This window comes from Sarcophilus harrisii, chromosome 1 (genome assembly GCF_902635505.1).
Source record: "Sarcophilus harrisii chromosome 1, mSarHar1.11, whole genome shotgun sequence".
Taxonomy (NCBI): Eukaryota; Metazoa; Chordata; class Mammalia; order Dasyuromorphia; family Dasyuridae; genus Sarcophilus; species Sarcophilus harrisii.
Window position 1 is genome coordinate 251,179,511 of NC_045426.1, and position 27,825 is coordinate 251,207,335.

A 27,825-nucleotide genomic window follows, 5' to 3' on the forward strand; every position below is an offset into this window, starting at 1 on the left:
TTGTTGCCCAGTCATTTTTTCAGTCATGTCCAACTCTTAGTGACCCTGTTTGGGATTTTCTTGGCAAAGATATTGGAGTAGTTTTCCTTCCTTTTTACAGATAAGGTAACTGAGGCAAAAAAAAAAATAAGTGATTTACCCATGGTCATATAGCTAGTAAGTATCTTAGGTCAAATTTGAACTCTGTAAATGAGTCTTCCTGACTCCAAGTACAACATCCTGTCCACTATGGTGCCAGCTAACTGCTTGTTGCTTGTTTTGTGTTTTAATCATTTGTTCCCATAGAATTAAATACAGGCTTAAATGATATGTTAACAGAGTCATCTCCCATGTTACATTTTAAAATTCTATATATTTTTCCATGAAATCCAAATTCCAAATACTTTAAAAAATATAATCATAGCTGTTTGATATATGTTAACTTGAAACAATTTAGCATTTGGGATGCATTGAAAACCAAAATATTTCCTTGCTCCAAAAAGTGTTGCAAGATAGTGCATATGAAAGGATTTTTTATATTAGATACATAGTTTAAGTTACTTTTTCTTGTGGTATGGCTTGCTTAAGCATCTACACACACACACACACACAGAATATGTCCATAATAATACTTATAAATATAATCTTTATTTACATTTGCCATCTAACCTTTGCCCTCCCTCTCTGTTATGAACAGTTGGCCACCAGAGTGTTCAACACATGTTTAAACACATGGAAGCTTAGAAATGTCCTTTAGATATGAGAGTTGTGGCTTTCTTCACTTCACTCAGCAGTAGAGTGAGGATGTATTTTTCCCCCTGAAATACAGATGTGGTTTCACACTTAATGCCTACCCTCTAAATAAAACAGAACTATTGGTGCATGCGCTTTTCTTTAATCTATGTATGAAATGCAATTAGTCAATATATGCAATTATGTGTTGAGTGGTTTAGTGGTCTTACCACAGCCTTAGTAGACTGGTCATAGGCCTGCCACTGAAATTTTCTGTGGCCTTTGAGAAAACCAATGAACCACTTCATATCTCTAATAGTCAAAATGTGGGTAACAAATGCTAGTTATAAAAAGAACATTATCAACTGTATATGAAAATTGCTTTAAAGATGAGAACTACACATGAAGACAGTTTTAAAACCACATTCACAATACTGACCAGCTCACCATAACTATGATAAATACAACCATATCTGATTGCCGAGTGAATTGCTGCTCCACCTACCAGGATATGACTTAAACTTTGGAGAAAATAAAACCAAGTGCTATATTTTACATGGAAGATATATACCGAAACTTTTCCCTAATTGAGAGTGCTTTTTGTTGGATTTGTTGGATATTGTTGGATTTTCAATGGCATAATGAATAGACAGAGAGCTAGCATCAGTCAGAAAGACCTGAGTCCAGACGTGCCTTGGACATGTCCTGGCTGGGTGATCTCTAGCAAGTCACTTGACATCTCAGTGCTGTAGGCAGATTTCTATGATTATAAGGTATAGAACTATATTGATAAAGAATTTCTCAACCAAGAGTATATTATGTTAATCCAAATGTTCTTAATCTTGTTTTGTGTGTGTCATGGACCCATTTAACTGTCTGGTGAAACCCTTCCAAGAATAATGTTTTTAAATGCATAAAATCAAACACAGAGAATTGTAAAGAAAAACAATTATGTTGCAACACTTTGAATATATGGAAATATATTAACTATATGTACCTACATATATAAAAATGACACAGAAATATTGAAAGTATAAAAATATTTTCCAAAAACATGTTTATGCACCCCAGTTAAAGATTCCTAATAATGTCATCACAGGTTTGGTCCCTATTCTTAGCCAAAAATGAGACAAAGGAACTGAATACTTTATTGAGGCATTTGCAGTTCTATTCAGTTTTAGTATTCAAGCACATTCAAGTATTCAAGCATAGTAGGCATTTATAAGATGTTTTCTGTATTGAATATAAATTTTTCTTTGCTAAATTACTATTGCTGCAATCGAGTCTTCTCCTTTTTATATTCCCATGATGTGTCCCTAGTGATTATCTAGCTAATCTTAAATTCCATGTTGCAAGTTAATTTAAATTTAATCTACTAAATTGATTTTTAATAATTTGTTGAAGCCAGACATAAATTTAGCCTGCTGGTGGTTTGTTTTGTTTTGTTTTGTCTTTGTTTTGTTTTGTTTTTTACTTATTGGATCATGATCATTATAGAAAGTATGATGATAAAAGCAATGTGATTGGCTTCTTCATAACAATATCTCAATTTTTATATACAAATAGATGTTGTCTTCTTCAAAGTGATGCCTTTGGGAAGTTGATTGATTTCAAGGACTATAATTTCTCTATAATTGCCTTTAGAGTCTACAAGATGTCCACTGGAATCTTTTCAATGGTAACAGGTCTTGGTCCTCTGAAGGTGGCTTTGTTTGTTTTGTTTTCGCAAACAGCCAAATGTCATGTGGAATCAAATCTATTCAATATTTTTCAGCTTTAGAAAACAATATAGCTCCACACTAACAGGATTGGTTTTCTTGTCTTACTCTTTAACTATCTCCGAAGTAATTTCTAAAAAGAAATCTCATCAATGTTTTGAATCCATCCAGCATTAGTGGAGTGAGTGTGAGAAATCTTAAAGGGATAGTATTCATTTCCACTTGTTAATGGTCTAATATTTGTTAAACTAAACCAAAACCTTTTTCTTTATTGCCATATGTCAATATACAATAGGATAGAAATAACATAGGCAATAATATAAACATAGATGAGCACATATGTTTGCATTTAAATCCATGTGAATTGTTGATATATCCATTTATGTGTTATAGCCATCCCAAAACTACATGGAATATAGACAGTAATTATAAATGACAGATGTCCATCAGTGATGAACAAATTAAAATGTTTTAACTAGAATTATGTTTCTTTTTAGTCTAACTGAAAGATTTTGTTTTCTTTGGAAATCATCAGAACTTTTTGAAATAGTGTTCATTGAGTCCCTACAATGAAATATTGTTCTCTCTTAGTGCTTTTTCTGTTTTTATTCTTTCCTGTTCTATAGTTAATTAGATTTCACCTTTAAAAAAAATTGTGTTTGAAAGAAAATTTTTAATATGTCTAACCTATTAATAATTTGGGCCTAATTGATGTATCTCAATCATGACACCTGAAAAAATAGTATATATAACAACATGAATGTTGTTGCTGTTCAGTCATTTTTCAGTGATGTTCCAACCTTCATTACTCTATTTGGAGTTTTCTTGGCAAAGATATTATAGTGGCTTGCCATACTTCTTCAGTTCATTTTACAGATGAGGAAATTGAGGCAACCAGGTTTAAATGACCTATTTGAGATCACACAATAATTTTAAGTATCTTTAATATTACAAAAAGCTACTTGTTTTGAAATTGTTTCACAAATTATATTACATTTGTTGTTATATTTATATATTATGTATTGTTTATTATATTTCATGACTCTGAGTCAGGAGTCTGGCATTCCGTCCACTGTGCCACCTAGTTGCCCCAATAATATGAATAACCATGTAGTGTATTATTTACCCAGTTCTTTATGGACAAACATATTTATTTATAAATATTTCTCTGAAGGTAAGAAGGATCATGACATGGTCAATAGTTAGCCAATCTTTGAGTCAGGAAGACCTCAGTTTACTCTTGCTGATGACACTTACTAATCACAGACTCATGGACAAAACTCTACATCTGTAAGATGTTAATTTACAGATGAGTTGTTGATCTTCATTTAGGGAATGAAATTTCTAAATTCCAGAAGTTCCCAATATTGATGAAATAGTTAAAGTTCCATTCTAAATCTCTTTACCTCCCCTCCATCCAGAAAAACAACAACAAAAATCTCTGTGAAGGTAGATGTATGTGTATATGTGTATCGGGAGAGGGAGAGAGAGGGAGAGAGAGAGAGATTCATTTGTAGTTTTACATATCACAGATGGCAGATAGATATATCTGTATGAATCAACAGGTATTTATTAGATACCTACTATATACCAAATACTCTAATGGGAATACAAATACAATAGTGAATTGGACCTCATCCTTAAGTTTGTATTTTGAGGTAACAAAATGAGGTAAAAAAAATAATAAAGACATAGACAAAATAAATACAAAATAATGAGCAGAGTGAAGAGGAGAGGCACTAATAGCTTTGAAAACTTCTTGTAGAAAGTAGTGTTTGATTTGAGTCCTGAAGTCTTAATGTAGATAAATTTATTCATTTGTGGGAATGGGAAAGTAATTTAGTGAGGATTTTTGGTGATTATATTCTTTGGAACCAAAAGACATTTTTAAATCTAAATAGATTTCCCAGAGAAACTGATTTGAGTCATTCGAAAGAAGAGCAATGACTTGGTTTTCCATGAAGGAATAGAGGGTACATTCTAGGTGATATCTATAGGATGACACATGGCTTAACGCAAAGTCTCTAAGTGGCATTATTTTATGTCATAGATCCTGCAATCTAGTGATACCTTTGGACCCCTTCTCAGAATGATTTTAAATTAATGAAATAAAATATATAGGATCATAAAGAAAACCAATTATATCGAAATACAATTATCAAAGCATTTTTGAAAACCAAATTCATGGAGGCCAGGTTAAGAACCCCTGACTTAGAGAAATGGGAGAGGAGCACAAAGTAAGTAAGGGAAATCACTAGCAGTTTGATAAGAAGATATGCAGAGAAACAAAGAGAGGGAGAAAGGGAAGCCAAATGGACAAAAATGTTGAAGCCCAATGTTAGTTTTACTTTTGAAAGACAAGTAGAAAACACCACAGTGTTTTGCAAAGATGACTCTGATGTTCAAAATCATTCCTAAGCAAGATGATTCTAATTCTAGATCTTTTGATAGCAACTTTAAATCCTGAAAATGTATTTTTAGCATTTATTTCAAAAATGACTTTCTTTTAAACTGATAGCCCTGTATTAATCAATGCCTTTAAATATAAAATTTTGATTGTGCTAATATGAATTCAAACTCTTAACAGTAATAATTTTGCACTTGTGTTTAGCTCACAACTGTGTATTTCTGACCTTAAGGACTTGTGACATTTGAAGGATTGTTATCATCTCCTAGTCTCCTTCCAAACACTGAAATTTATGTTGTTGGCAACATGTGATATTCTGTCTTTTTTCTGAAACCATTTTCTTTGTTTCTTTAAAAAGAAAAAAAAAAAAAAAGCAATACCGAAGAAAAAATATGCTTCTGAAAAATACCAAAGCTAAAGGATACGAATATAATATATTATACCAATATAATATACCAGTATAATACCAATGTAAGTCATTTTTGACTCTTTGAAACATGTTAGACTAGAAATTGGAGTTTTACTATGAAAGGCCTTTACAAATTTTCTTTGAACTTTCTTTTCTGGATGCTATTGTAACATGTGATCTTGGGTAAGCTATTTACTCCTTATCCTTCATTCTTCCCTTATCCTACAATAGAAACAGTACCATTTGCCATTTGGCCTGACAAAGACGAAGTAAAAATCAGTTAGTTACTGTCAGCTGGCAAGCACTTTGAACTACTCATAAGTGATGGTTAAGAATACAGAGCGTTGCTTGTATCCCTGGGGTGCTAGAAGCATATGTTATGTTGTACTTTAAATTCATTACCTGTTTTCTTCAGGTTTGTGTTAATATGCTTTCTCCTCAACATAAAGCCAACTCCAAATTGTCAGACACTTATGTGTCAGTATGACTTTTGTGTTGCTAGACTGAAACTATAAGTCAGGGATCCTCAAACTACTGCTCCTGGGCCAGATACGGCAGCTGAGGATGTTTATCCCCCTCACCCAGGGTTATGAAGGCCCACAAAACAAAGGTTTTGTTTTTACTATAGCCTAGCCCTCCAACAGTCTGAGGGACAGTGAACTGGCTATTTAAAAATTTTGAGGACCCCTGCATAGGGTATGCCTTCTTTATGTCCTTTGAGTGCTGGTTTCACCTGGAACTCATTTGTCTTCTTTTCATGTTTCATCCTCAGAAATATCTACAGAGCAGAAATGGAAGATATGTGTCCAGCTTTGTTAGCAAAGGACTTGATCCTATATGTCTTAAGAACCTGGAACATGCATTAGATTACAAATATAACTTGCTAAAGAGTCAGATAAGAAAGATCAAAATGCAAACAACATGCATGATTCAATGAGTAAGCAATTATTTATTAAGTGCTTACTATGTGCTAGGCATTGTACGAAGTGTTGGAATAAAAAGGCAAAGAATGAACAATACTAACTCAGAGATGTTACATTCTAATAGGAGAGATACTACCCATATTATTCAGAACAAATATAAAAAGATTAAAATGAAATAAATCCTAACTTGGTTTAAGAGAAAGGACTTGAGCTTTTAAGGGAATTTTAAAAATTGCTTTTCATCCTTTAATCTTTTTTTCCCCTGAGGCAATTGGGGTTAAGTGACTTGTCCAGGATCACACAGCAAAAAAGTATTAAGTGTCTGAGGTAAGATTTGAATTCAGGTTCATCCTGATTTCAGGGCCAATGCTTTATCCACTGTGCCATCTAACTGCCTCCTTTAATCCTTTTTAAGGAAGGATGGTGAGAATATTAGATGAGCTAAAAGTAAAGAATTTCTAGATTTTTCGGGGTCCCTTCTCTGATACAAACTGGCTGAGCAGTCTTTGGAAAGCCACTTAACGTCTCAACATTTTTGGCACAAAAAGAAGAAAGGAAGGAAGGAAGGAAGGAAGGAAGGAAGGAAGGAAGGAAGGAAGGAAGGAAGGAAGGAAGGAAGGAAGGAAGGAAAGGAGGGAGGGAGGGAGGAAGGAAAGGAGGGAGGGAGGGAGGGAAGGAGAGAGGGAGGGAGGGAGGGAGGGAGGGACAGAAAGGATTTATTAAGCTTTTATTATGTGCCAGTCACTGTGCTAAGTAATTTACAATGATTATCTCATTTATTCTGGGAGGTAGATGCTATTATTATCCTCGTTTTATAGTTGAGGAAACTGAGGCAGACAGAAATTCAAGAATTTGCCCAGTGTCACACAGCAAATAAGTGTCTGAGACCAGATTTCAAATCATGTCTTCCTGATCCAGGGCTTCATCCTCTATACACTACTTTTCAACTCCCTAAGACTATAAGTTGCAAAAGAATTACTCTAAAGATCTACATTGGAATAGGATATTTCCACACCCACAAGCCCTTATAGAATAAAGTCAAAAGTCTTTGTGCCTCCCTTAAAATAATTATTTCATAGCTTTCAGTTAGGAAAGATCTGGCAATTAGAAAAGAATAAAGAGAACCATTCAATCAAAGAATTAACAAATAAACACTTGGGGCAGCTAGACGGTGCAGTGGATAGAATGATGGGCCTAGAGTCAGGAAGATTCATCTTTCTGAATTAACATGTGACCTCCAACACTAGCTGTGTGATCCTGGGCAAATAACTTAACCCTGTTTGCCTCTATTCCTAATCTGTAAAATGTGCTGGAGAAGGAAATGGCAAATGATTCCAATATCTTTTCCAAGAAAATCCCAGATGGGATCAGGAAAAGTTGGAAATGACTGAAAAATGACTAAATGATAATAGCAACCTTTATTAAGTGCATATTATATGCCATGCACTATATAAGGTGTTAGATGGACAACTACAAAAGTAAGATGGTGTGATCCAGAAAAGGAAATTTTTGTCTGGGTCATCACATTGATTGTGAAGGATAGAATATTGTCACATTCTAATTATTGGCAATAATAATATTGATTTGCTCAATATTCCAAGAACAAAAGAGAAAGGGAGAATATTAGGCTAGACAGGCAGATAGATATCCATGATGAATAGGTCCTGATGAACTGGTGAATGGTGGTGAGTGCTTGTCCTGTGTGAGCTCTTCATAAAGTAGTCTTTTTGGCAAGTGTACATTTGGCGTTCATACAATGTGGCCAGTTCAATAGAGTTGTGCTCTTTACGGTAGAGCTGGAAGTTTAGTTCAAAAAAAGGACTTTAGTGTCTACTACCTTATCCTGCCAGGTGATCTTCAAAGTCTTCCTGAGAAAATTCAAAGCAATTTAGTTTCCTACTATGTTGCTGCTCTACTGTCCAGGTTTCACAGGCATACAACAATGAGATCAGCAGATGGGATATGAAAGGCTGGAAAGGTTTTATTTATGGTTCTTCAATCTATGCTTGGTAAACCTTGGTACTAATTTTCCTCCCAAAAAGGACACTGATTTTCCTGAAACATATTTCTTTTTCAATGTCTTGGTTGCATGAAGTTATCAGGAGACATCCAAGATTCCTGACTTTTTCATCACAACACAAAAGGCTGATTATGGCCACACTATATTAAACTTAGGCTCAAAATTTCAAATATAGTTGATAGAACATGCAAGAATGTGTAATGAAACTTAAATAAAAACACACTGGTGCTTTCTCATTCTTTTTCCTCCTGTTGTTTTTTGCATGCAAATTAAAGTGATTGAAGAACCCCAAATAATGAGAGCATTTTAGATTTATTTTAATAGGGCTCAAGTTTGTTGTGAAAATAAATTAGTTTGTAAACCTTGAAGTACCATGCAATTGTGAATTATTTGTATAGGCAGTGTTTCTTGATGTATAGAGCCAATAAGTCCTCATACCTTTGATACATAATGGCACCTAAACCTCTCATTTGTGGTTCTAGATTGACTCCTCCTTCTTTCCCCATCTCAAAAAGAACTCTCTAACTTACCCCATCTCGTCCCTTCCTTTCCAGATGGGGTAGGGTCTATATCTCTTCTACCTATAAGTAATTATACTCCCAGCCTCCTCCTATAGGAGAGTCTCATCAGATTCCTATTAGGGAGCTCTCTAAAATCTGAAGTCAAAAATCTGATTCCTATCCATTCATTTTAGTATAAATTTAAATTCTTCCTGCTATGTGGCTCAGACTTGTTGTTCTTCCTCACCCCACCTCTCAGGGACCACACAGACAAATGGGTAACTGAAATGACCCATTCCAACTCTATAATCATAAATTTCCAGCAGAACATATATACTCCAAAATAGGTGAAGGCAGAGTATTTAATGATGAAATTGAAGTATTTTATTTGTTGGCTTTTAAAAAATTATTATTGTTTTCATATGTGTGGCTCTTTTTATATTCCTTTAAATAATTGCAGAGTCTTGTCTTTGAGTTAAAGCCAATGAATGACATTTGTGCCATTTGGGTTCACACATTAGAGCCAAAGGCCAGTGTCTCTCAGTTTTTTCTAGTAGCACCAGAGTCCTCTTCATTGCTTTGACTACCACAAGCTCAATATCCCTACACATTGTGCATGGTAAAAAGGTCCTGCACCAGCTGTAGAAACAAGTTCAGGAATTAGCACAACTTCCAATGTGATCCAAGAAGGGCTTACTGTTGTTATCTTTTAAAAAACAGAAGGATTTCAGTGCAGATGTCTTTATCCATTCTCATTTGAAATGCAGGAGATTTTGATATCAGTGCCAGATCCCAGCAAATCCAAATATACAAGAAGAAATCCTGAGACTTAATTTCTTCCTAGTTCTCCTTATGGCTTCATCCTAAGGTCAAAGCAACACGCAAGAAGTAGAATGACATTCGAAGCTACTCCCTAGCTGATTATAGGTGGACATCTCTTTGCTGCTTTGAATGTAACTATCTATTTTGCCCAGAATCTAAATTCTGACTCTTTATATTTACTGTAATCTCATTAGCCTTAAGGCATTTAAAAGCAATGAAACTGCTTTCATACCCTGGGGAATCAGGATAATGGCTTCCATGAGAAGGTTTCATTTTATTGTGATCTTCAGGGTCCACCCTTGAAATGTTCCCAACTAAGGGAACTGTGATCTCTGTCAGATATTAGCAAATGGAAAACAGCTAATTGCCCTCAGTATCATTTCTCCATATGTGCATGCCTAATCAGGACTTATAAAAAAGTAGGATAAGCAATAATATAAAAGTATCTTTTCCATATTAATAACATCTTTATATTCAGAGAGAATTCCTGATAGAAACGACCAAAGGCCATTTCTCTGCAAGAATAAGGGAAAATAAGTATGATAAGCCAGACTTTTTCTTCCTCTCCAGTCCCTACCTTTTTCTATTCACAATACTTTTAATGAGTTTTTCACAGGAAAGCTTTTGTAGGCAAGGGATTTTCAGAAAGCAAAGGAAATTTATTTTCCTTTTTTTTAAAAAAAAAAAATATGAAGATACTTCTTTAATTCAACCAACATTTAAGTACTTTCTTTCTACGTACAAAAATCTGTGCTTTGGTGCTGAAGCTTAGAAGGAGGAAAGGAAAATGACTCATTCCCTATTATTAGAGCACTTGTGGTCTGGAGGCATAACATATTCACATAAATAAGTATGATTCAAGGTAAATAATAGTGATAGTAGTAAAAGACAGAGATAGAAAAGCATTCTAGATCAAAGTAGTAGAAAAAGTTCAGACACTAGCTGTAGCTCTGGGCAAGTCACTTAACTCTGTCTCAGTTTCCTCATCTGTAAAATGAACTGGAAAAAGAAATAACAAACCCCTTTAGTATTTTTGACAAGATGGATCACAAAGAGATAGTATTGAAAAACAACTAATTGAACATAACAAAAGCTGTAGTAGGAAAAAAATTGGAGTGGGGAAAGTTGAATAAATGAATGATTGGGATATAGCTAGGCGATATAATGGATAGAGTTCTGGGACAAGAGTCAGAAAGATCTAAGTGAGCTCAAACATTTGCTAGTTGTGGGACTCTAGATAAGTCACTTAATTTCTGTTAACCTCACTTTCCTTATCTATATAAAATGAGGATAATAATAACATCTACCTCCTAGGATTATTGTGAGAATCACATAATAATTATTAAGTGCTTAGGAAAATGCATGGCACATATAAGCACTATATCAGTCTTAGCTATAATTAGTTAATTTTTTTAAAAAAATCTCCATCTTGTCCATATCCCAAAATTTCCTTCTGCCTTTTGAAGACACTCATTCTGTTGGGAGATGGATAATAGGATTCATCTTTAGTATTTCATAATTACTCTTAGTCATTGCCTTGATTAAAATTCTTACATCTTTAAATTGTCTTTTGTCTTAAAAAAAAAAAAAAACAACAATGTGGCAATATAATTTTTTCTCCTGATTTTGCTCATTTCATTCTCCATCAGTACATACAAGTCTTCTCAGGTTTCTCTAATACAGTCTCTGTTGTCATTTCTTATGACAATGGTATAATGACATTCCATTCCATTGATGATATATCATGATTTCTTTGGTCATTTCCCCCAGTTGAGGAATAGCCCTTTCATTCTGAATTAAATTCACTAAAATAATAATTTGTTGAATTGAATCAAATCTTTTAGCTTTAGTCATGACTGCAAAATCTAAATCGCTGGCCCTCACTCCAAATAGAAAACATTATTTCTGACCTTAGCAGTATATCTCCACTTGGATATTCTTATCATCAACTAAAATTCAAAATATAAAAAATGAAACTTATTATCTTCATATTCTCCTCCCCCCAAACTTGTTTCCCAACCCAAATTCCTTATTTTCATCTATGGCACCACGATCCATCTTAAATGCAGGTTCTAAACTTAAATTTTGTTTCTTACTCTCCCATTTCTTTTATTTGTTAGACTCAATGTCACCAGAACATAATAATTCTTCTTCTTTTGTAAATAATAGCTGTTCCCTCATCCTATCCTTTCCCGTTCTTCTTTCTACCCCTACCTATTATATTGTGTTTGGTCTATTGCCATCTGTTTATTCTTGCGTCTAGTCTTTCCACTCCAATCCTTTGAGAGCCTCCTATCAGTAAAATATTCTCCAAACACCAATTTTATCATAACACTTCTTTGCTCAGAAGCCTACAATGGTTTCCTATTACCTCTACGAAAAGATATAGATTTATTTACCTGGCCTTTAAGATCCTTCCTGATCATGCTGTATCAGACATTATCTTCTATTGCTTCCCAGGATGCAATAGCATAGCAAAAGCATAGGAGCATATCTTTTCCTAACCTAATTGGTTTCCTTGGTATCTTCTGAAAATGTCATTTTCACTTCAGCTCTTCTACAATCTTATATGGTGGTGCTTGCTATACTAGTATGTATTCTTTATTCCCTTCTCATTGGACATATCCATGTTCTTTCCAGGTTGGTTATATCAGAGCTTCTGGTATTCAATTCAATGAAGATTACCTCCAATGAAGATGCCTCCTGATGAGGCATAACAGTAGGTAGGACATTAATAGTAAAATCACCATTATCAGAAAGCAAAATCAATGAACTAATTTAAATTTTAGAGATAATATAGCATAGTGAATGGAATCCTGGAAAAGTTCAAAACTCTTAAGTTATCTATAAATAAGAACTGTAGAAGCAGCTAGATGGCACAGTGGATAGAGCACTGGCCTTGGAGTCTGGAGTATGTGAGTTCAAATTTGACCTCAAAACATTTAACACTTACTAGCTATGTGATCCTGAGCAAGTCACTGTGTTCCAATTGCCTAAAAAAAAGAAAGAAAGAAAGAAAGGAAGGAAGGAAGGAAGGAAGGAAGGAAGGAAGAAAGAACTGTATGGCCTCTACAATCCCTTCCAGCTCTAAATCTGCGCTTCTTTCCACATGAGAAAAATTGGAATGGAGCATTGTTCATAAAAAAAAAAATCCACTGATAAATTAATAGCATATTTGGTCCCTGGATAATAAAGAGACTGAATGAATATGGTTATCACCAAACAGATACCAAATGAACCTCCTTATTCTGAACTCTACTAGTACAGGTAATCTTATTTTGGTGTGTGTGTGTGTGTGTGTGTGTGTGTGTGTGTGTTGTTAATTCCTGAAAACTATCTCAATGACAATTCTAGATGTGCTTTCAAAAACAAACCTACCTTTTTCTGAACTCATCCCTTTCCCCCTAAAAGGAAAAAAAAAATGTTTCCACCCCTTCTTGAGTCACCACACACTTACTTTGAGAAGATTCAGACATTTGCTTAATCAGTGGGAAAGTGAATGGAGGTATGAGGTCTTAAGAAAGATCTGATATTTCTCTTTACTCTCCTCAAAGTAGAAAAAGAGCCCATAGCAGAGGAGGGAAATCTGCTACTTCTGCTAATTCTGTCATGTTTTCCTAAATTATCATTACTTTGTCCCTTTAAATGATGGGCTTGTCTGACTACCTGCAGCTGCTGACCAAACCCTTCCCTAGAAAAACTTTGAAGTGTAAACCCAGCACACAGCCAACTATCAGCCATCTGGAAGGTTTCCGACATGCAAAGTCTTCAGCAACCCTGGTGACGGCTGGCATGTGGGGATTTGGCTCGGATTTGTTACTTGTGTTAGAGATTTAAACAAAACACACAGGCATAAAAAGACAGGTGCATTCCTCCCTGGGGCTTCGATTTCTTGCTTTCTATACCAGAAGCACTTTGCAAAAATAGTCTAGAAGGCTATGAATGCTGGCTCTGAACTAAAATTCTGGGATGCTAAATAATCATCTTGTCCCTTTGTCACATCTTTAGGGTATTCATTTCATAGTGTATTCATAAATAAAAAACACTTTGGGAGTGAGAGAGAAAGATGATGGAGAAAGGGAGTTAGGAAGGTAAGGGTTCATATTTTCTAAAAGCTTTCAAAACAAGACAGAGTCTCATCTGTCTGGAATGTTTTAGGTGTGGACATGCCTGGAGCCAAGAGGATGAACTATATGTCTTTTTCAGCCCTAGGAAATCAAGGTTTCTGTTTCTATCTTTAATTGTTTATTTGGTCTTTAAATGGCACTACTCCAATGAACCAATATCATGTCCTAAAATTTAGGAATTGTTAACTTTCTCCAGAAGATGTTTTGTAAAGAAGTTTTCATCTGAGTATTATAGCATTTCATTATTTCCTAATCTTCCATTCGACCTACTTCAGTTAAAATTTAATTGGGTTACTTTAAAATATGAGCAGCAGCATTGTGATCTCAAAAGGGAATATGTGTTTGACCTCAGCTCTTCCTTATTTTAGACCTATGCTCTATCCATTATAGGTGCCTCATTTTAGGGATTGGGAAAAATCTTTAGATTGGATAAAGAGAATGGAACCAAATTATGTAAGGCTGTGAAGGAGCTGCATAGTGCCAGTATTAATGACAGTTGCATTTCTAGTATTCAACTCTACCAATGAATAAGTCCTATTTCTCTTTACTATGTTTATAGGAAATATGAAGTTCAGATAAGACACTGATTCCTGCCTTCCTAGAGCTTGCATTTTGGTAGGATGACATGATGCAGATACAGATGACTGCAGCACATGCTAATAATATATAAAACTCTCTGTATAAGTTCTGTTTTTCTTGTTTCATCAGGAGATGAGTCCATTGGTAAGGTACAAAAAAAAGTTCTGTGTGAAAAGGGCAGTAAAGATCATTCTCTACCCATTGGAGAAATCAAGGGAGCATTCACAGAAATCTAATTTGAGTTGGAAATTTAAGAATGGAAGATTGTCATTTGTTGTTGTTCATTCTTGGTTCCTGAAGAGGATTCAAGTGAGGCAGAGCTTTGCAAAGTTATCAACCTCATTCAATGGAGTCCAGTGGCAGGACATAGGTCAGATCGAGTGATAATGTATGGTCCATAAGAATGGAAAAAATTCAGCCTGTTAAGAGGGACTGAGAGGACATTCCGAAGTAGGGGGATAAGAAAATGGAGATGCTAATGCAATAGTTGTGCTTAGAAGGAAGAGACTATAGTCCATTTGATTGTACTGAAAAGATTGGACTGTTAGGCCAAGAAGTTTGATAGTAGACTGGTAGACAATGGGGGGCCACTAAAGATTTTCCATTTAAAAAATGGCAAAACCAGATGCATGCATTATGAAGATTAATTTGATGGCATATAAAGAATGTACTTATGGGGCTATGTCATGTCAGGAGAGGAAAGGATAAGGGTGTAGAGGCAAGAAAAAACTGTTAGAAGATTATTACAAAAGTTCAAATTAGTGATTAAGAGGAATTGTACTGTGTAAATACAAAGGGTGCAGTTGCAAAAGGTAAAAAGAATTGATTATATAATAAACAAAGAATAGTGAAAGGTAAAGACACTGACAGAAATATGAAATTCAAGAGGAAGGGCAAATTTAGGGAGAAAGGTGTTTATTTTTAAATGCACTGAGTTTGAGATGGGATATCTGGGTAGGGAGAGATTCCACATAGTTACTTGTAGCCTGGAGTTCAAGGAAATAAAATCAGGCATAAATAAAATCAGGCATAAAGCTCAGGGGGAAAAAAAGTCAGACATAGATTTAATATCTGTATAGACTAGGAGATTTCTAGAGGTAGAGGAGAGATTATGCCTGTAGATAAAGAAAAAGAAATACTCTCTTCACTTAGCCTAGTTTGATTAGCAGGTGAAGAGGAGACAGAAGGATAAAGTAATGGCTTTAATTGCAGAACAGGTGGTTTCCTGAGACTCAAAGAGATCTTAAAAGCTACAGGCTTCTCTTTGATCTCTGACACTACACTTGATAAACAACCTCCTCAAACTAGTAGGTCTTTTCCTCTCCAATTTTATTGTAAATATACTAAAGAGAAATGGGATTTATTCATTGGTCGAGTTGAAGACTGGAAATACAACGTGTTGTTAATACAGGCACTGTACAGCTCCTTTGTGTGGCCTTCAAAGTCTTACATAATTTGGCTCCATTCTTTATCTAACCTAAAGATTTTTTCCCCAATCCCTAAAATGGGGCAGCTAGATGGTATAGTGGAGTAGAAGACCTGAAGTCAGAAGGTCCTGAATTTGAATGTAGCTTCAGACACTTACTAGTTATATGACCCTGTGCAAGTCACTTAACCCTGTTTCCCTCAGTTTCCTCAATTTGTAAAATGAGCTAGAGAAGGAAATGGCAAATAACTCCAGTCTCTTTGCCATAATTAGTGGCCTAGAATTTAGCAATTATTACTCTAACATAATAGTGGACAATATAGACATCAGTATCTGTATTTCATCAAATAATTTGGCCAAATTCTTTGTTTGTTAATTCTGATATTCATTATTTTGGTAGAAACATTATAAAACTCTGGATTTGGACATGGATGACTAGGATTCAGATCCTTGCATTGTTGTATATTATCCTATTCTTTGGGCAAGTTAGCCTCTCAGGGTCTCAGTTTCTTCATTTGTAAAATGGAAGCGCTTGATTCTCTGACCTCTAAAGGCAGCTAAATGAGTCAGTGCATTGGGGGTTGGGCCTAAAATCTGAAATACCCAAGTTCAAATCTTGCTTCAATAATTTTACTAGTTACATGACTCTGGACAAGTCAGTTCATTTCTATTTGGCTCAGCTTCCTCAACTGTAAACTGGTGATAAAACAGCTTGAAAACTGTAGTGTTGTTTTGAAGGTCAGATGAGATTATAATTATAAAACATTCAGCACAATATCTGTATTTAGTAGGTATTATATATGTGTTTATTCCTTTCCCTTCCCCCTCTAAATTTTTCCCACATTCCCATCAATACCAAGGATTCCAATTAGGAAGCTGTTCATTAAATGAAGTAGGAAAAAAACAGGCATTTATTAAGTTCCTATTATATACCACGCACTGTGCTTTACAAATATCTCATTTTATACACACAACCACTCTTAGAGGCAAATGCTATTATTACTCTCTTTTTTACAATTGAGGAAACTGAGGCAGACAGAGATTAAGGGACATGCCAGGAGTCACACAAGTGTCCAAGCCTGGTTTCAACTCAGGCCTTTCTAATTCCAGGTCCAGTAGTGCTCTAGTCATTGACCCAGCTAGCTACATACCATTCCAAACTCCTCTGTCTATCTTATTCTCAAGAAATTATTTCTTCAAGGGGCAGCTAGATGGTGCAGTGAATAGAGCACCAGCTCTAGAGAAAGGCGAACCTGAGTTCAAATATGGCCTCAGACACTTAAGACTTCCTAGCTTTGTGACCCTGGGCAAGTCACTTAACCCCAGTTGCCCTGCAAAAATGTTAATTAGTTAAATAAAGAAATTAGTTGACTATATTTTAAAAACCAAAGTTCCCTCCCTGTTTAAGTACTGTTACCATGTTTTACCAGTAGGTGATACCTTGCAGTATGACTGCATTTCTGGTCACTATTAGGTAATTGTTCCATTTTCATAAGCACTTGCATGTCATAGTATCACCTCCCTGATATCATAGGCCTCGAACATCAAAAGACAAACAATCTCTGAAGAGATAAAACCATTATCATTAATGAACCAGCTCTTTCTTTATTATTAACAAATAACCTTTATAGGGAAGATTCTGGGAAGATGATAGAGTAGGCTAGTAAATTTCTAGCTCTCCCTATTTCTCCCACAAATAGAACAAATTTTTTGCCTCAGGGTGAACATAGACTGGTGAAAACCCAGGAAGATGGGGCAGAACAGGCTTTTCCTGATATAACCCAACAAAATACAAATAAAGACCATGGCTGGGATTAAATTGTCTGAAGTGCAAACATGTCTGGGCTAGCTCTGCAGAACCCTTAAGTGGAGAACCCTCAAACTGGGTGTGAACCTCAGTAGGAACCACAGAGATGGTCACCTTCGGGACTGTTTGTTGAGTTGGGGTTTGGGTCTGGGAAGACAGAGTGAATCTCTGATCCTTGACTGATTGGGAATGCCAGGCCTAGCTGTCCAGCTGAGATGCAGCTCTGGGCAAAAAGGAACCAGCACCTGGTGAGTGTAGAAGCAGTTGGGTAAGGGCACTGCTGGCTGTGGGCTCACAGTGAGTTTATAGAAGAACTCAAAAAAGAATTCAAAAATCAAATGAGAGACATTGAGGGAAAACTTGTTTTAAAAATAAAAATAAAGACCATTCAAGAAAAACAAGAAGCTTATGAAAAAAAGAGTTAACCAACTAGAAAAGGAGGTACAGAGTCTCAAAGATGAAAATAACTCTTTGAAGATTAGAATCAGGCAAGGGAAACCTGTGAAGCTATGAGACCAAGAAATAACAAAACAGATTATAAAAAATGAGAAAATAGAACAGAATGTGAAACATCTCATAAGAAAAACAACAGATCTGGAGAATAGATTAAGAAGAAAAACTACAAGAATAATTGGATTGCCAGAAAGTTGTGAACAAAAAAAGAACTTTGACACAATAATGCAGGAAATAATCCTAGAAAATTGTCCTAGAATGATAGAAGATAAGGGGAAAGTTTAATCCACCGACCATCACCTCAAAGAAATCCTTTGTGGAAAACACATAGGAATATTATTGCTGAATTTCAAGACCCCCCCGAGTGGGGGGGAGGAAGAGAATATTTTGCAAGAAACATGAAAAAAATAATTCAAATATACTGGAGCTGCTATTAGAATTGTACAAGACTTAGCAGCTACAATAAAACACTGCAGGTCTTGAAATCATATTTACAAACAATCAAAAAATGAGACCTGTGGCCAAAAATATCATATTTAGCAAAGTTATCTATAATTTTGAATGAGAAAAAAAATGGAAATTTAGCAAACTTGCAGATTTTGAGGACTTTCTATCAACCAAACCCACACTTAACAGAAAATTTAACATGTAAGAGCCAATATCAAAGAGTAATTTTAAGGAACTCGGCATGGACAAACTGTTTAAACACAGACATGTGTTTATGGTTTCTTGTGATGACCATTCTAGCACCCAGGATACCTTAGAATCAGTTGGAGTCAGGATAAGCAAAAGTCCTTGTCTTTATTCTTGGTCTTTAGGGGTAAAAGTGAAGGGATGGAAGTAGGATCTCAGCAACTACCTTCTTCCTTGTCCACCGCAAAAGTGACTCTGGCTCATCTTACTCCACCCCCTAGTCCTTCCTACAATCCTCTGTATACACCAATCATTAGAACCAGCACAGGGTAGTGGGAAGGACCATTTTCCAAGCATATGCCCGTAGAGTATTGTCCAATCGGTAGTTAGTCCTGACCTTAGTGTATCTACTCAAGAGTTTCAGGCCTCTACAGTTTCTTACATGGAAAATGTATACTTTATGTTTAATATTTACATCAACAATAGGGTAAGCTCAAAAAAAAGATTGGCAGAATAAATGTAAAAATAATAATCATGTTATACAAATGAAGTACAGAGGAAGAATAGACAGTTATTAGAGAGGGAAAGAGAGCTCATAGTTCTGAAAACTTAGTCACATTAGGAATGGGTTCAATAGGTAACACTACATGTATACCATGAAGGGTATAGCACTCTCCAAAATCTATAAAGAAGTAAGAGGAAGAGAAAGATGGATAGGGAAGCAAAGAGTGAGGGAAGAAGACAAGGGAGGGATCCTTGGATGGGGAGAGATATTAAGTAATAGCAAGGCAAGTTATGGAGCAGAATTTAATGAAAGAGTCAGAAGGGATAGGAAATATGTGTGTATGTAGGGTATGTATGTGTGAATGTGTCTACATATGTATATATCTATATATGTCTACATAAATATATCTTTTCTTAACTGTAACTTGCTTGGGGGTGGGGGTAGTTGGAATGAAAAGGAGATATGTGTGTCTATATTGTGTATGTGTATATATGTGTGTGTGTGTGTGTGTGTGTGTGTGTGTGTGTATTCTTTCTTAACCATAGTCTACTTGGAGTATGTGTGTATATGTGTGTATATATATATATATATATATATATGTATTTATATGTATCTTTTCTTATATATGCATATGTATTTATGTGTATCTTTTCTTAACCATAGTCTGAATGGGGAGGAAAGGGTGAAAAAAGAATAAATTAAATAAGTTGTATAACAGAGAACAAAAGAACAATTTAGAAGGAAGTAAAGAAAAGATGGACACTCATGAATATAATTTCTTCTACTAATATAAATATACTTTCTTAAATTGGTATTTGTTGTTATATATTTTGAATGCTCCCTGACATTCTGCTGGGAATATGATAATATTCTCTTTTGTTTTGTTTCATTTTGTTTTGTATTTTTTTCTGTTTTTCTTTTTGCTTATTCTGTTTCTTCAAATAAAATAAATTTGAAAATAAAACACAAATAACTTCTTTAAATAATAGTCAAAATTTTCATGAACTAACCATCCAGTATTCATTCAACATTTATTTCTGACCTGCTCTATATAAGGTGCTATGCTAGAAGGTCTGGGTGCAAAGACAAAGATGGTATCTCAAGAAGATTCCATTTTAATAGAAGATACAACATGCACCCAGATAATACAAATATAAGATAATTTGAGAAGTGATTTCCCTACTAAAAATTAGGGACATCAAGAAAGAATTTATTTAGGAAATAATATCTGACCCAGAAGTGAAAAGGTAATGAATGCATTCTAAGGATGGGGAAACCTATATAAAGGCAAAGAGATGGGAGGGATAATCAGAAAACTAATCTTATTAAATATAAAAATGTATAACTTAAACAGAAGCCCTGTCTAAATATTCTTTTTATGCCAGACACCCTGATAGTCCCTCAGAGATGCTTAAACTTTTGAAAGAAGATTCAATAGAGTTGATATTTAAAGATTCCTTTCATCAGTATCTATCTATAGTTCTGTTTATGCCCCTAAACATTCTACCTGGGACTGTGCCCTAGGTAAATTATAGCTGCTTTCCTGAAGTGAATTGGATTCTCCCAAATAGATAGTTGTGTTTAAAGGTCAGTTCTCAGCATTTCTATTTTCATCTCAAACTCAACTAAAACTAATGAAAACATGTCTGTTTTTCCATGTCTTCCTACCTACCTGACAATTTAGTCCAATCAGGAGAAACTGTGCATTAAAATGACTTGCCAGTCTGGCTTGGAAAGTCTTTTCTCTTAAGCCAGTATGTTCAGACATGGGCCAAGTTGGGACAAACTTCAGTGACTTTTACCACAAGTGTTTCCAAAAATACAGAATGGATCATCCATTAATCTGACAGATCCATGGGATGATGAAATGGAGCTTGTTTTTGTGGCACAACATATGTGTAACCTATTGTCCAATGATTAAAAACCCATATAGACTAAATTGAATAGCGTCCCACACATTTTTCCTGAAATGGTACTCTTCTGAGCAGTTTATTTCATAAACTAATAGAAAGAAGACTGGATTTAGAGTCAGAAAGACCCATGCACAAATTTACTAGAGGACTGTGTGGATCTGGGCAATTCACTTAAATTCTTTGAACCTGAACATGTGAACCACACATGTAAATGATGGGTTTAAACTCAATGGCCTTTAAGATCCCTTCTCCCTATAAATCTATAATTCTATAAACTCTCTGAGATTCAGTTTCCTCATCTATAAAATAAAACTAATAGCATCTCCAAGAGTACCAACTTCACAGCCTCATTGTTAAGCTCAAAATAAAGAATATAAATGGAATGCTTTATAAAACTTAAAGCAGGAACTAAAGCAATTCATTACTGTTTATTGGTTCCTCCCCCCCACCCCATTCCCCTTATGACATGTAGGTTTCTGAACAGACTCTCTCTCTCCACCCAGTTTTAGTCCTTAGTATTCATATATATATTTTTAGGTTATTTTGTTTTATTTTTAAATTTTTAAATATATGTGTTGGTGTATGGTTATGTATAGCTAGCTACCTTTTATTTTTTATAACCCTAAATACCCTCTTAATCCTTCCTCCGTTACACAGAGTTGTTTGACATAGCAATTACATTTTAACAGTGTATACCATATTAAATACTCATAGTTCCTCCCTCCTCCCCAACTGTCATACAAGAGAGGAGAGCCCATCTAGAAATTCTAGCACCTGAGACAAATTCACTTGATTTGGGAGGAGAGGATTGACCACACGGTCAACTCCATTTTATGATGAGACATTAAAGCAGGACTTTACAAAAGCAGCTTAACTAAGTTCAAAGAAATTCATCATCTTGCTAGTCACTGAATGACAAATTTTCAGACCAAAGCAACCCTCAAAGACTATTTCCCTCTTAAGTTGTAGAGAGGCTGCCAATATAGTTGGTAAAAGGGAATACCTTCATCTGTGAATTCTGAGGTTCTCAAATGAAATGAATGAATGAAAAAACATTTATTAAGGGCCTGTTATATGCCAGGCCCTGTGCTAGGTCCTGGGGGATGTAAATTCAGAAGTAAGACAATTCCTACCCTCATGGAGCTGACATTTTAATAGAGGAAGGCAACACATATACTGAAATGGGGAACCAAAGAAGAGATTTTGGTCTGAGAAGTTGCAGTTTAAATTCTTCCTTAAGGCAATTGATTGCCATTTCCCTTCAAACAGCAGTGATAACATCAGATTGATTACTATTCCAGTCAAAAGAAGGTAGAGGTTGAAGGGTGCACACAAGTTGACAGTGGAAATAGGAAGGCCCTATTTCCTGGGAGGTGACTTGATGGGATAGTCTGGGGCTAAGAAGCTACAATGAAGTGAGTTTATATCACATCCACACAAATCAGGGCAGCTCATCCCCAAAGTGTTCCAGAGATAAGTTGACTAATTGTTTTCATGGAGGAAAGTTTAGCCAGGGGTGGATATAGAAGGGATTGAGGTTGGAAAGGTCAGGAATAAAGGATAGAGAGAAGGAAAGATATTGAAAATAGCAGGGAAGATAATAAATTGAAGAAGAGTGGGAAAGCTTTCTACTTTTATTAGCCTCCTAAACATTCCTATCTGTAATACAAGTTACCCCATAGTCTTTTCTTTAATTCTCCATTTAATACTTCATGGATGCAGGATTGATAATAAGGTAGGAAGGAAATCATTTCTCTACTTTAAAAAAAAATAATCCATAATGGTTTCCCCTAAACTTCTCTTTTCTTTATTGGTTTTAATAAGTATAACATGCCTATAGAATTTGGTGGTATCACTTAAATCTATTACTTAACTTAGTTACTAGATTTACAATCACTTTAACTAGTGAGTAAATAAGTGTCTTCATCCTTTATGGTATTCCATCTTTTACCTCTTGAGCCTTTTTGTAAATTATCTCCCATACCTAAAATATACTTCTTCACTTCTTTCTCTAAAAGAAAAAGCTTTTTTCATAACTTTCTTTTCAGATATAGCTTGAGTTCCATCTCTTAAATAAGAGCTTTTCTGACTGATCAGGTCCTGAGTACTAGTTAGGGTTGACAGAGACAGCCTAAAGTATTGATAAAATTACTGTCTGAGGCAATCCAAGGAGGGGCACTGATGGGGATCAGCTCAGCACATTTGTGAAGATCTTGTGTAACTCTACCTTACCATTTCCATTTAGAAAGCCAACTTTTTGATACCAAACCCTTGAAGTTAAATTCCCCCTATAAATCTGCTTATTCCACACCATCTTTGCTGAATCCCTTTTGAATTAGCCTTCTACACAGCATTCTGCCTCATGATGTATTTTTCCTTTTTATAGCTAACAAACCCTTTTAGGATGCTAACCTTCTCTAAGAATTTAGCCTGTCGATCAGTGGTAAACTCCTATCTAATGGAGTATTCTCTTTCTCCTAGTTAATTGTGAGTTCCACTAGGGAATTTGTCTTTTCCATTGTTAACTGTTGAAAACCCTTTTCCTTGCTAACTATATCTCTCCAAATCTATCTAATCTTTACTGTTCCTGGTGTCTGTTATATCTTTTCATTTTGTCTGTAATCTTTTCTCATAAATAAACCTACCTTTTGCCAAAGAGAATGACTATTGTGAATTTGTCACATGACTGAACTCAAACATTTAGTGCCAAATCCCAATATTTGGTGCTAGTTGTTCTTCTAAATGTCCTCATTGGATGCCTGAACATAAATCTTATTATTTGATGCTGAACTTCAAATTCATCACCAATACTTTCAATTTTTAGCATCCTCTCCTGACCTTGAATCAAATCACTTTTATTTTTCACTAATTTCTGAATGTGTTTCTCATCAACCCATCAACAAGCATGTTTTAAATGACCACTGAGTATCAAGCACTGTGCTCAGCACAGATATGTTGTAAATTCCTCAAGGGGAGGGACTTTCCCAATACAATATACATATTTTGTATTTATTTATTGGTGTATATGTTTGCTCCAGAAGAATGTAAGCCTCAAAGGCTCTGCTGTTTTTGTCTTTATGTATCCAGTGTTGAGCACAGTGCCTGTTGAGTGAATGAATAAATGTCCCCATGACAATGCTTGTCCCCATGTACTGTTCTACTTTGACATTGATTAGGGAAGGGTGAGGTGATTCCCAGATCCTCTATGCAGTCTGGTTGGAAATATTTGTTCTACTTTTTGGAGAATACTTTTTAAAAACACTGTTCATGTACATTTTCCTGAGAGATGTGCCATGCTTCAGTCTGTATTGATTTATCAATACACTACCTCTAGAGTTTTAAAAGTCTTTCCCTTTTAATTATGTCCTTCTTATCTTCCTAACCCCCTGAAATATATCCCAATATGCAAAGATTTAAATTTGTGGCAGCCACTCTAGGCAGTTATATATACCTATAACCTTATGTCTTTAATGAGATTTGGCTAAAGATTCTTGTTTTGATTAAAGTTCAAATACAAGTGCAAAAAGGAGATAAAGCATAGGTGCATTTTAAGAAATCAGTATATTAACAATGCGAGAGTCTGAATGAGATAGAAGACTACTCTAATAGAAGAAACTATTGGACTTAAATGTGAATTGCATAAAGTCACATAAGTTCACAGACCATAGAAAGATATTTAGAAGCCATATTGATGTACTGTGCAAAGATTGTACTTAGAGTAAGGAGCCCTGAATTCAGATCCCAATTTACACACTTATTAGCTCTATAATCCTGAAACCAATTTACTTCTAGCACCCTGTTTCATTTGTTCCTAAGATAAGGGTTGGAGGCAACAGGGTGTATGTAAATAGATTAGTCTTCTGCCTGGTACAAAGAAGCTATATAACAATGGGAAAAAATTTCAGTGCCTCCAAGCAGCAATCTATGGTGCAAAAGTCACAGTCTTAACACAGTGTCTGATGAATAGGGGGTGTTTGTTTAATGCTTATTGAGGGACTGACTGACTGATTTGAGGTCATCTGCATCTCTATTGCTGATTGGAGTTAGTTTCCCCAGCAGAAGTTCCCACCTTATGATGAAATTATAGAATCATAGGTCCAGGCATAAAATAAAATAATGATAACAACAACAACAAACAACACTTGCAGAATTGTTGTGAGAAAATCACATTACAAAGCTTAAAGTAAATTTAAGTTTTTTTTTTCCATTGCTCTAGAAAAATAGTAAAGACCCATCAGTAATGAGCTAGACCCTAATTCATGGATAGGATTAGTCAATAGAGAGACAGAGAAGACATTTCAGGAAGAAGCTGAATCATCCAACAAAAAATCTTTTAAATGCTTACAATGTGTCTGGAATTGTTCAAGGCAATAGAACTAATAGCAGTTAAACAATGTCTCCTCTCAAGTAGCATGTATTCTCCTGGCTGACAATGGGTGTCCTTGTAGGTAGGTACAGGAAAAAAAAAAAATATATATATATATATATATATATATAAAGATAATAAATGCAAAATAGTTAAATACAAAGTAGTTAGGAGGAAGTATAGTTAGGAGGAAGCATGCTAACATTGAAGATCAGGAGAAGTAGTGTTTGAGGGAAGAGATGGATATGAGGGAAGATTATAACATGTACAAAAAGAAAAAAAAGCCATAAATGAGCAAAATGTGTTCAGGAAACTTTGAGTGGATCCATCTGGTTGGCATAATATTTGCAATAGGGAGTAGTGAAAAATAAAGTTGGGGCCTAATTATAAAGATCCTTAAAAATCTGAGATGTGGAGTATGGGATTTACCCTACGATCAGTGGGGAACCATTAAAGGGTTTCCTATAAGAGAGTGTTGGTGATGAAAGCCAAGTTTTAGGTGATCCGTTTGGCAATGATATGAGGGTAAATTTGAGCAGAGAGACTGAGAACAGATTACCCTTACAGGATCATGAAATACAGAGTTTAAAATTAACTTGGAATGAAAAACCAAACACTTGGAAATTCTGATGTATTTTCCTGGTAGTGATGTTAAATTCATCTTAAAAATCAATGAGATCTGTCATTAAAGTGTCTTAGGGTAAAGGCAGTTAATCTCTCTGAGCCCTAGTACTTCCATTTGTAAAATTAGGATAGTAATAACACCACCTGCTTCACAGGGTTGTTGCAAAGGAAAAATAACAATGTATATAAAGTGATTCATAAACCTTAAAGGACTAAATAAATGAGTTATTGTTAATATTGTTATCTCACAAAAATCCAGAGGCCTTCATCTCTTTTCAATTCATGGAGTTGAATTAATTCTTTTCCTAAAAGAAAAAAAAAGAAAGAAAGAAAGATAACCGTATCTTCTGGGGGCATTTAACTTAACTGCTAGCTAAAATTGAAAGTATAGTAGATTGTCTTGCTTTCAAGCTATCCTATCCATTAATACTTAACACTATGAAAAGTAGTTATTGATGATAAAAAGTTGTTGTTGAGGATGGAACAATATGAAATATATTGTTTCATCTCTTTAGAATAGATAACTGTTTCAACTTGTGGAATCTATAGAAAGAAGTTACCACTCCATGACTAAGGACATTTAAGTAAAAGAAACATTTAAGCAATTAATGAAGACATTCTGTCAATTGATACCTTTTCCCAATTGGTTCTTAAATCCAATAGTCTATGTGGGTCAAAAAGGTGATATCTAAATTTTTTTCTAAATGTTTCCTTCCTGTAAGCGTTACCATTTTGTTCACCTTCCACAGTGAGCCACCTCTATGGATTTGGACTGATGGATGCAGAAGCCATGGTGATGGAAGCGGAAAAGTGGACTACTGTCCCCCAGCAGCATGTGTGTGTGGAGAGCACCGACCGACAAATCAAGTAATACCCTGAAACTGACATATACGATAATAATGTCTTCAATTATTTCTCATATACTAGTTTTTAATAAATGTCTTGGTTAGTTGTCCAAGCTGGTTGTTCCATGCAATGAATAGAATCTCAGGTTAATACATCAATAAATCAACAAAATATTTAGTAAGGATTTACTATGTGTGATGCACTTCAGTTAAAAAGATGAAGTGGAAACACAGTCCCTGCCCTCAAAGAGCTTCCATTGTCTTCTTTTTTTATTTAAATTTGCTTTTCAATTAAAAAGAATTTATTTTCTTTTCTGCTAATTTTCTTTCCCTCTATTGAAAGAGAGAGACAGGAACAGAGAGCAACAGAATGAGACAAGAGAAAGAGAAAAGTGAGAGAGGAAGATAGAGAGGGAGAAAAGGAGGGAGGGAGGGAAAGAAGGAAGTAGGGAGGAAAGAAGGAAGGAAGGAAGAAAGGAAGGAAGGAAAGGAGGGATAGAGGGAAGGAAAGGAGGGATGGAGGGAAGGAAAGGAGGGATAGAAGGAAGGGGGAAGTGAGGGAGGGAGGGAAGGAGAAAGGAAGGAAAAGAAGGTAGAAAAAAAGGAAGGGAGAGAGGAAGGAAAAAGAGGGAGGACAGAAATAAAGGAATGACAGAACAAAGGAAGAAAAAAAGAAAGTCTAACAAATATTCATAGTCAAACAAAATTAATTCTCCCATTAGTCATGTCTGAAAATATGTTGTTTATTCTGCATCTTGGATCCTTCCCTTTCTGTTTGGAGGTGGATAGCATTGATCTTCATCACTGATCTTCTGGGAATTACGGTTGGTTACTGCATTAATCATAGTTCTTAAGTCTTTCAAAGTAGTTTGCCTTTAGAAAGTTATTATTATATAAATGGTTCTTCAAGTTCCATACCCTTGTAGCTATATGGAGAAGAACTTTACATTCTAATGGGGGAGATATTTAAAATTAAATTAAAATAGCATAGAATAACTCAGATGGAGTCAGAGTCAGTCTTCAAACTCAGGACTTCT

General features: G+C 35.2%; 1 protein-coding gene across 2 annotated transcripts in view; it reads left to right on the forward strand.

The window, feature by feature from the left end:
- The window catches only part of PCSK5 (proprotein convertase subtilisin/kexin type 5), a 611,928-nt gene that overhangs the window by 357,402 nt on the left and 226,701 nt on the right, over positions 1–27,825 (forward strand). For both annotated transcript variants that reach the window (XM_031939641.1, XM_031939639.1), the window contains exon 11: positions 26,693–26,810. In XM_031939641.1, coding sequence (XP_031795501.1) covers positions 26,693–26,810 — 118 coding nt within the window. The remainder of the gene's footprint in view (positions 1–26,692; positions 26,811–27,825) is intronic.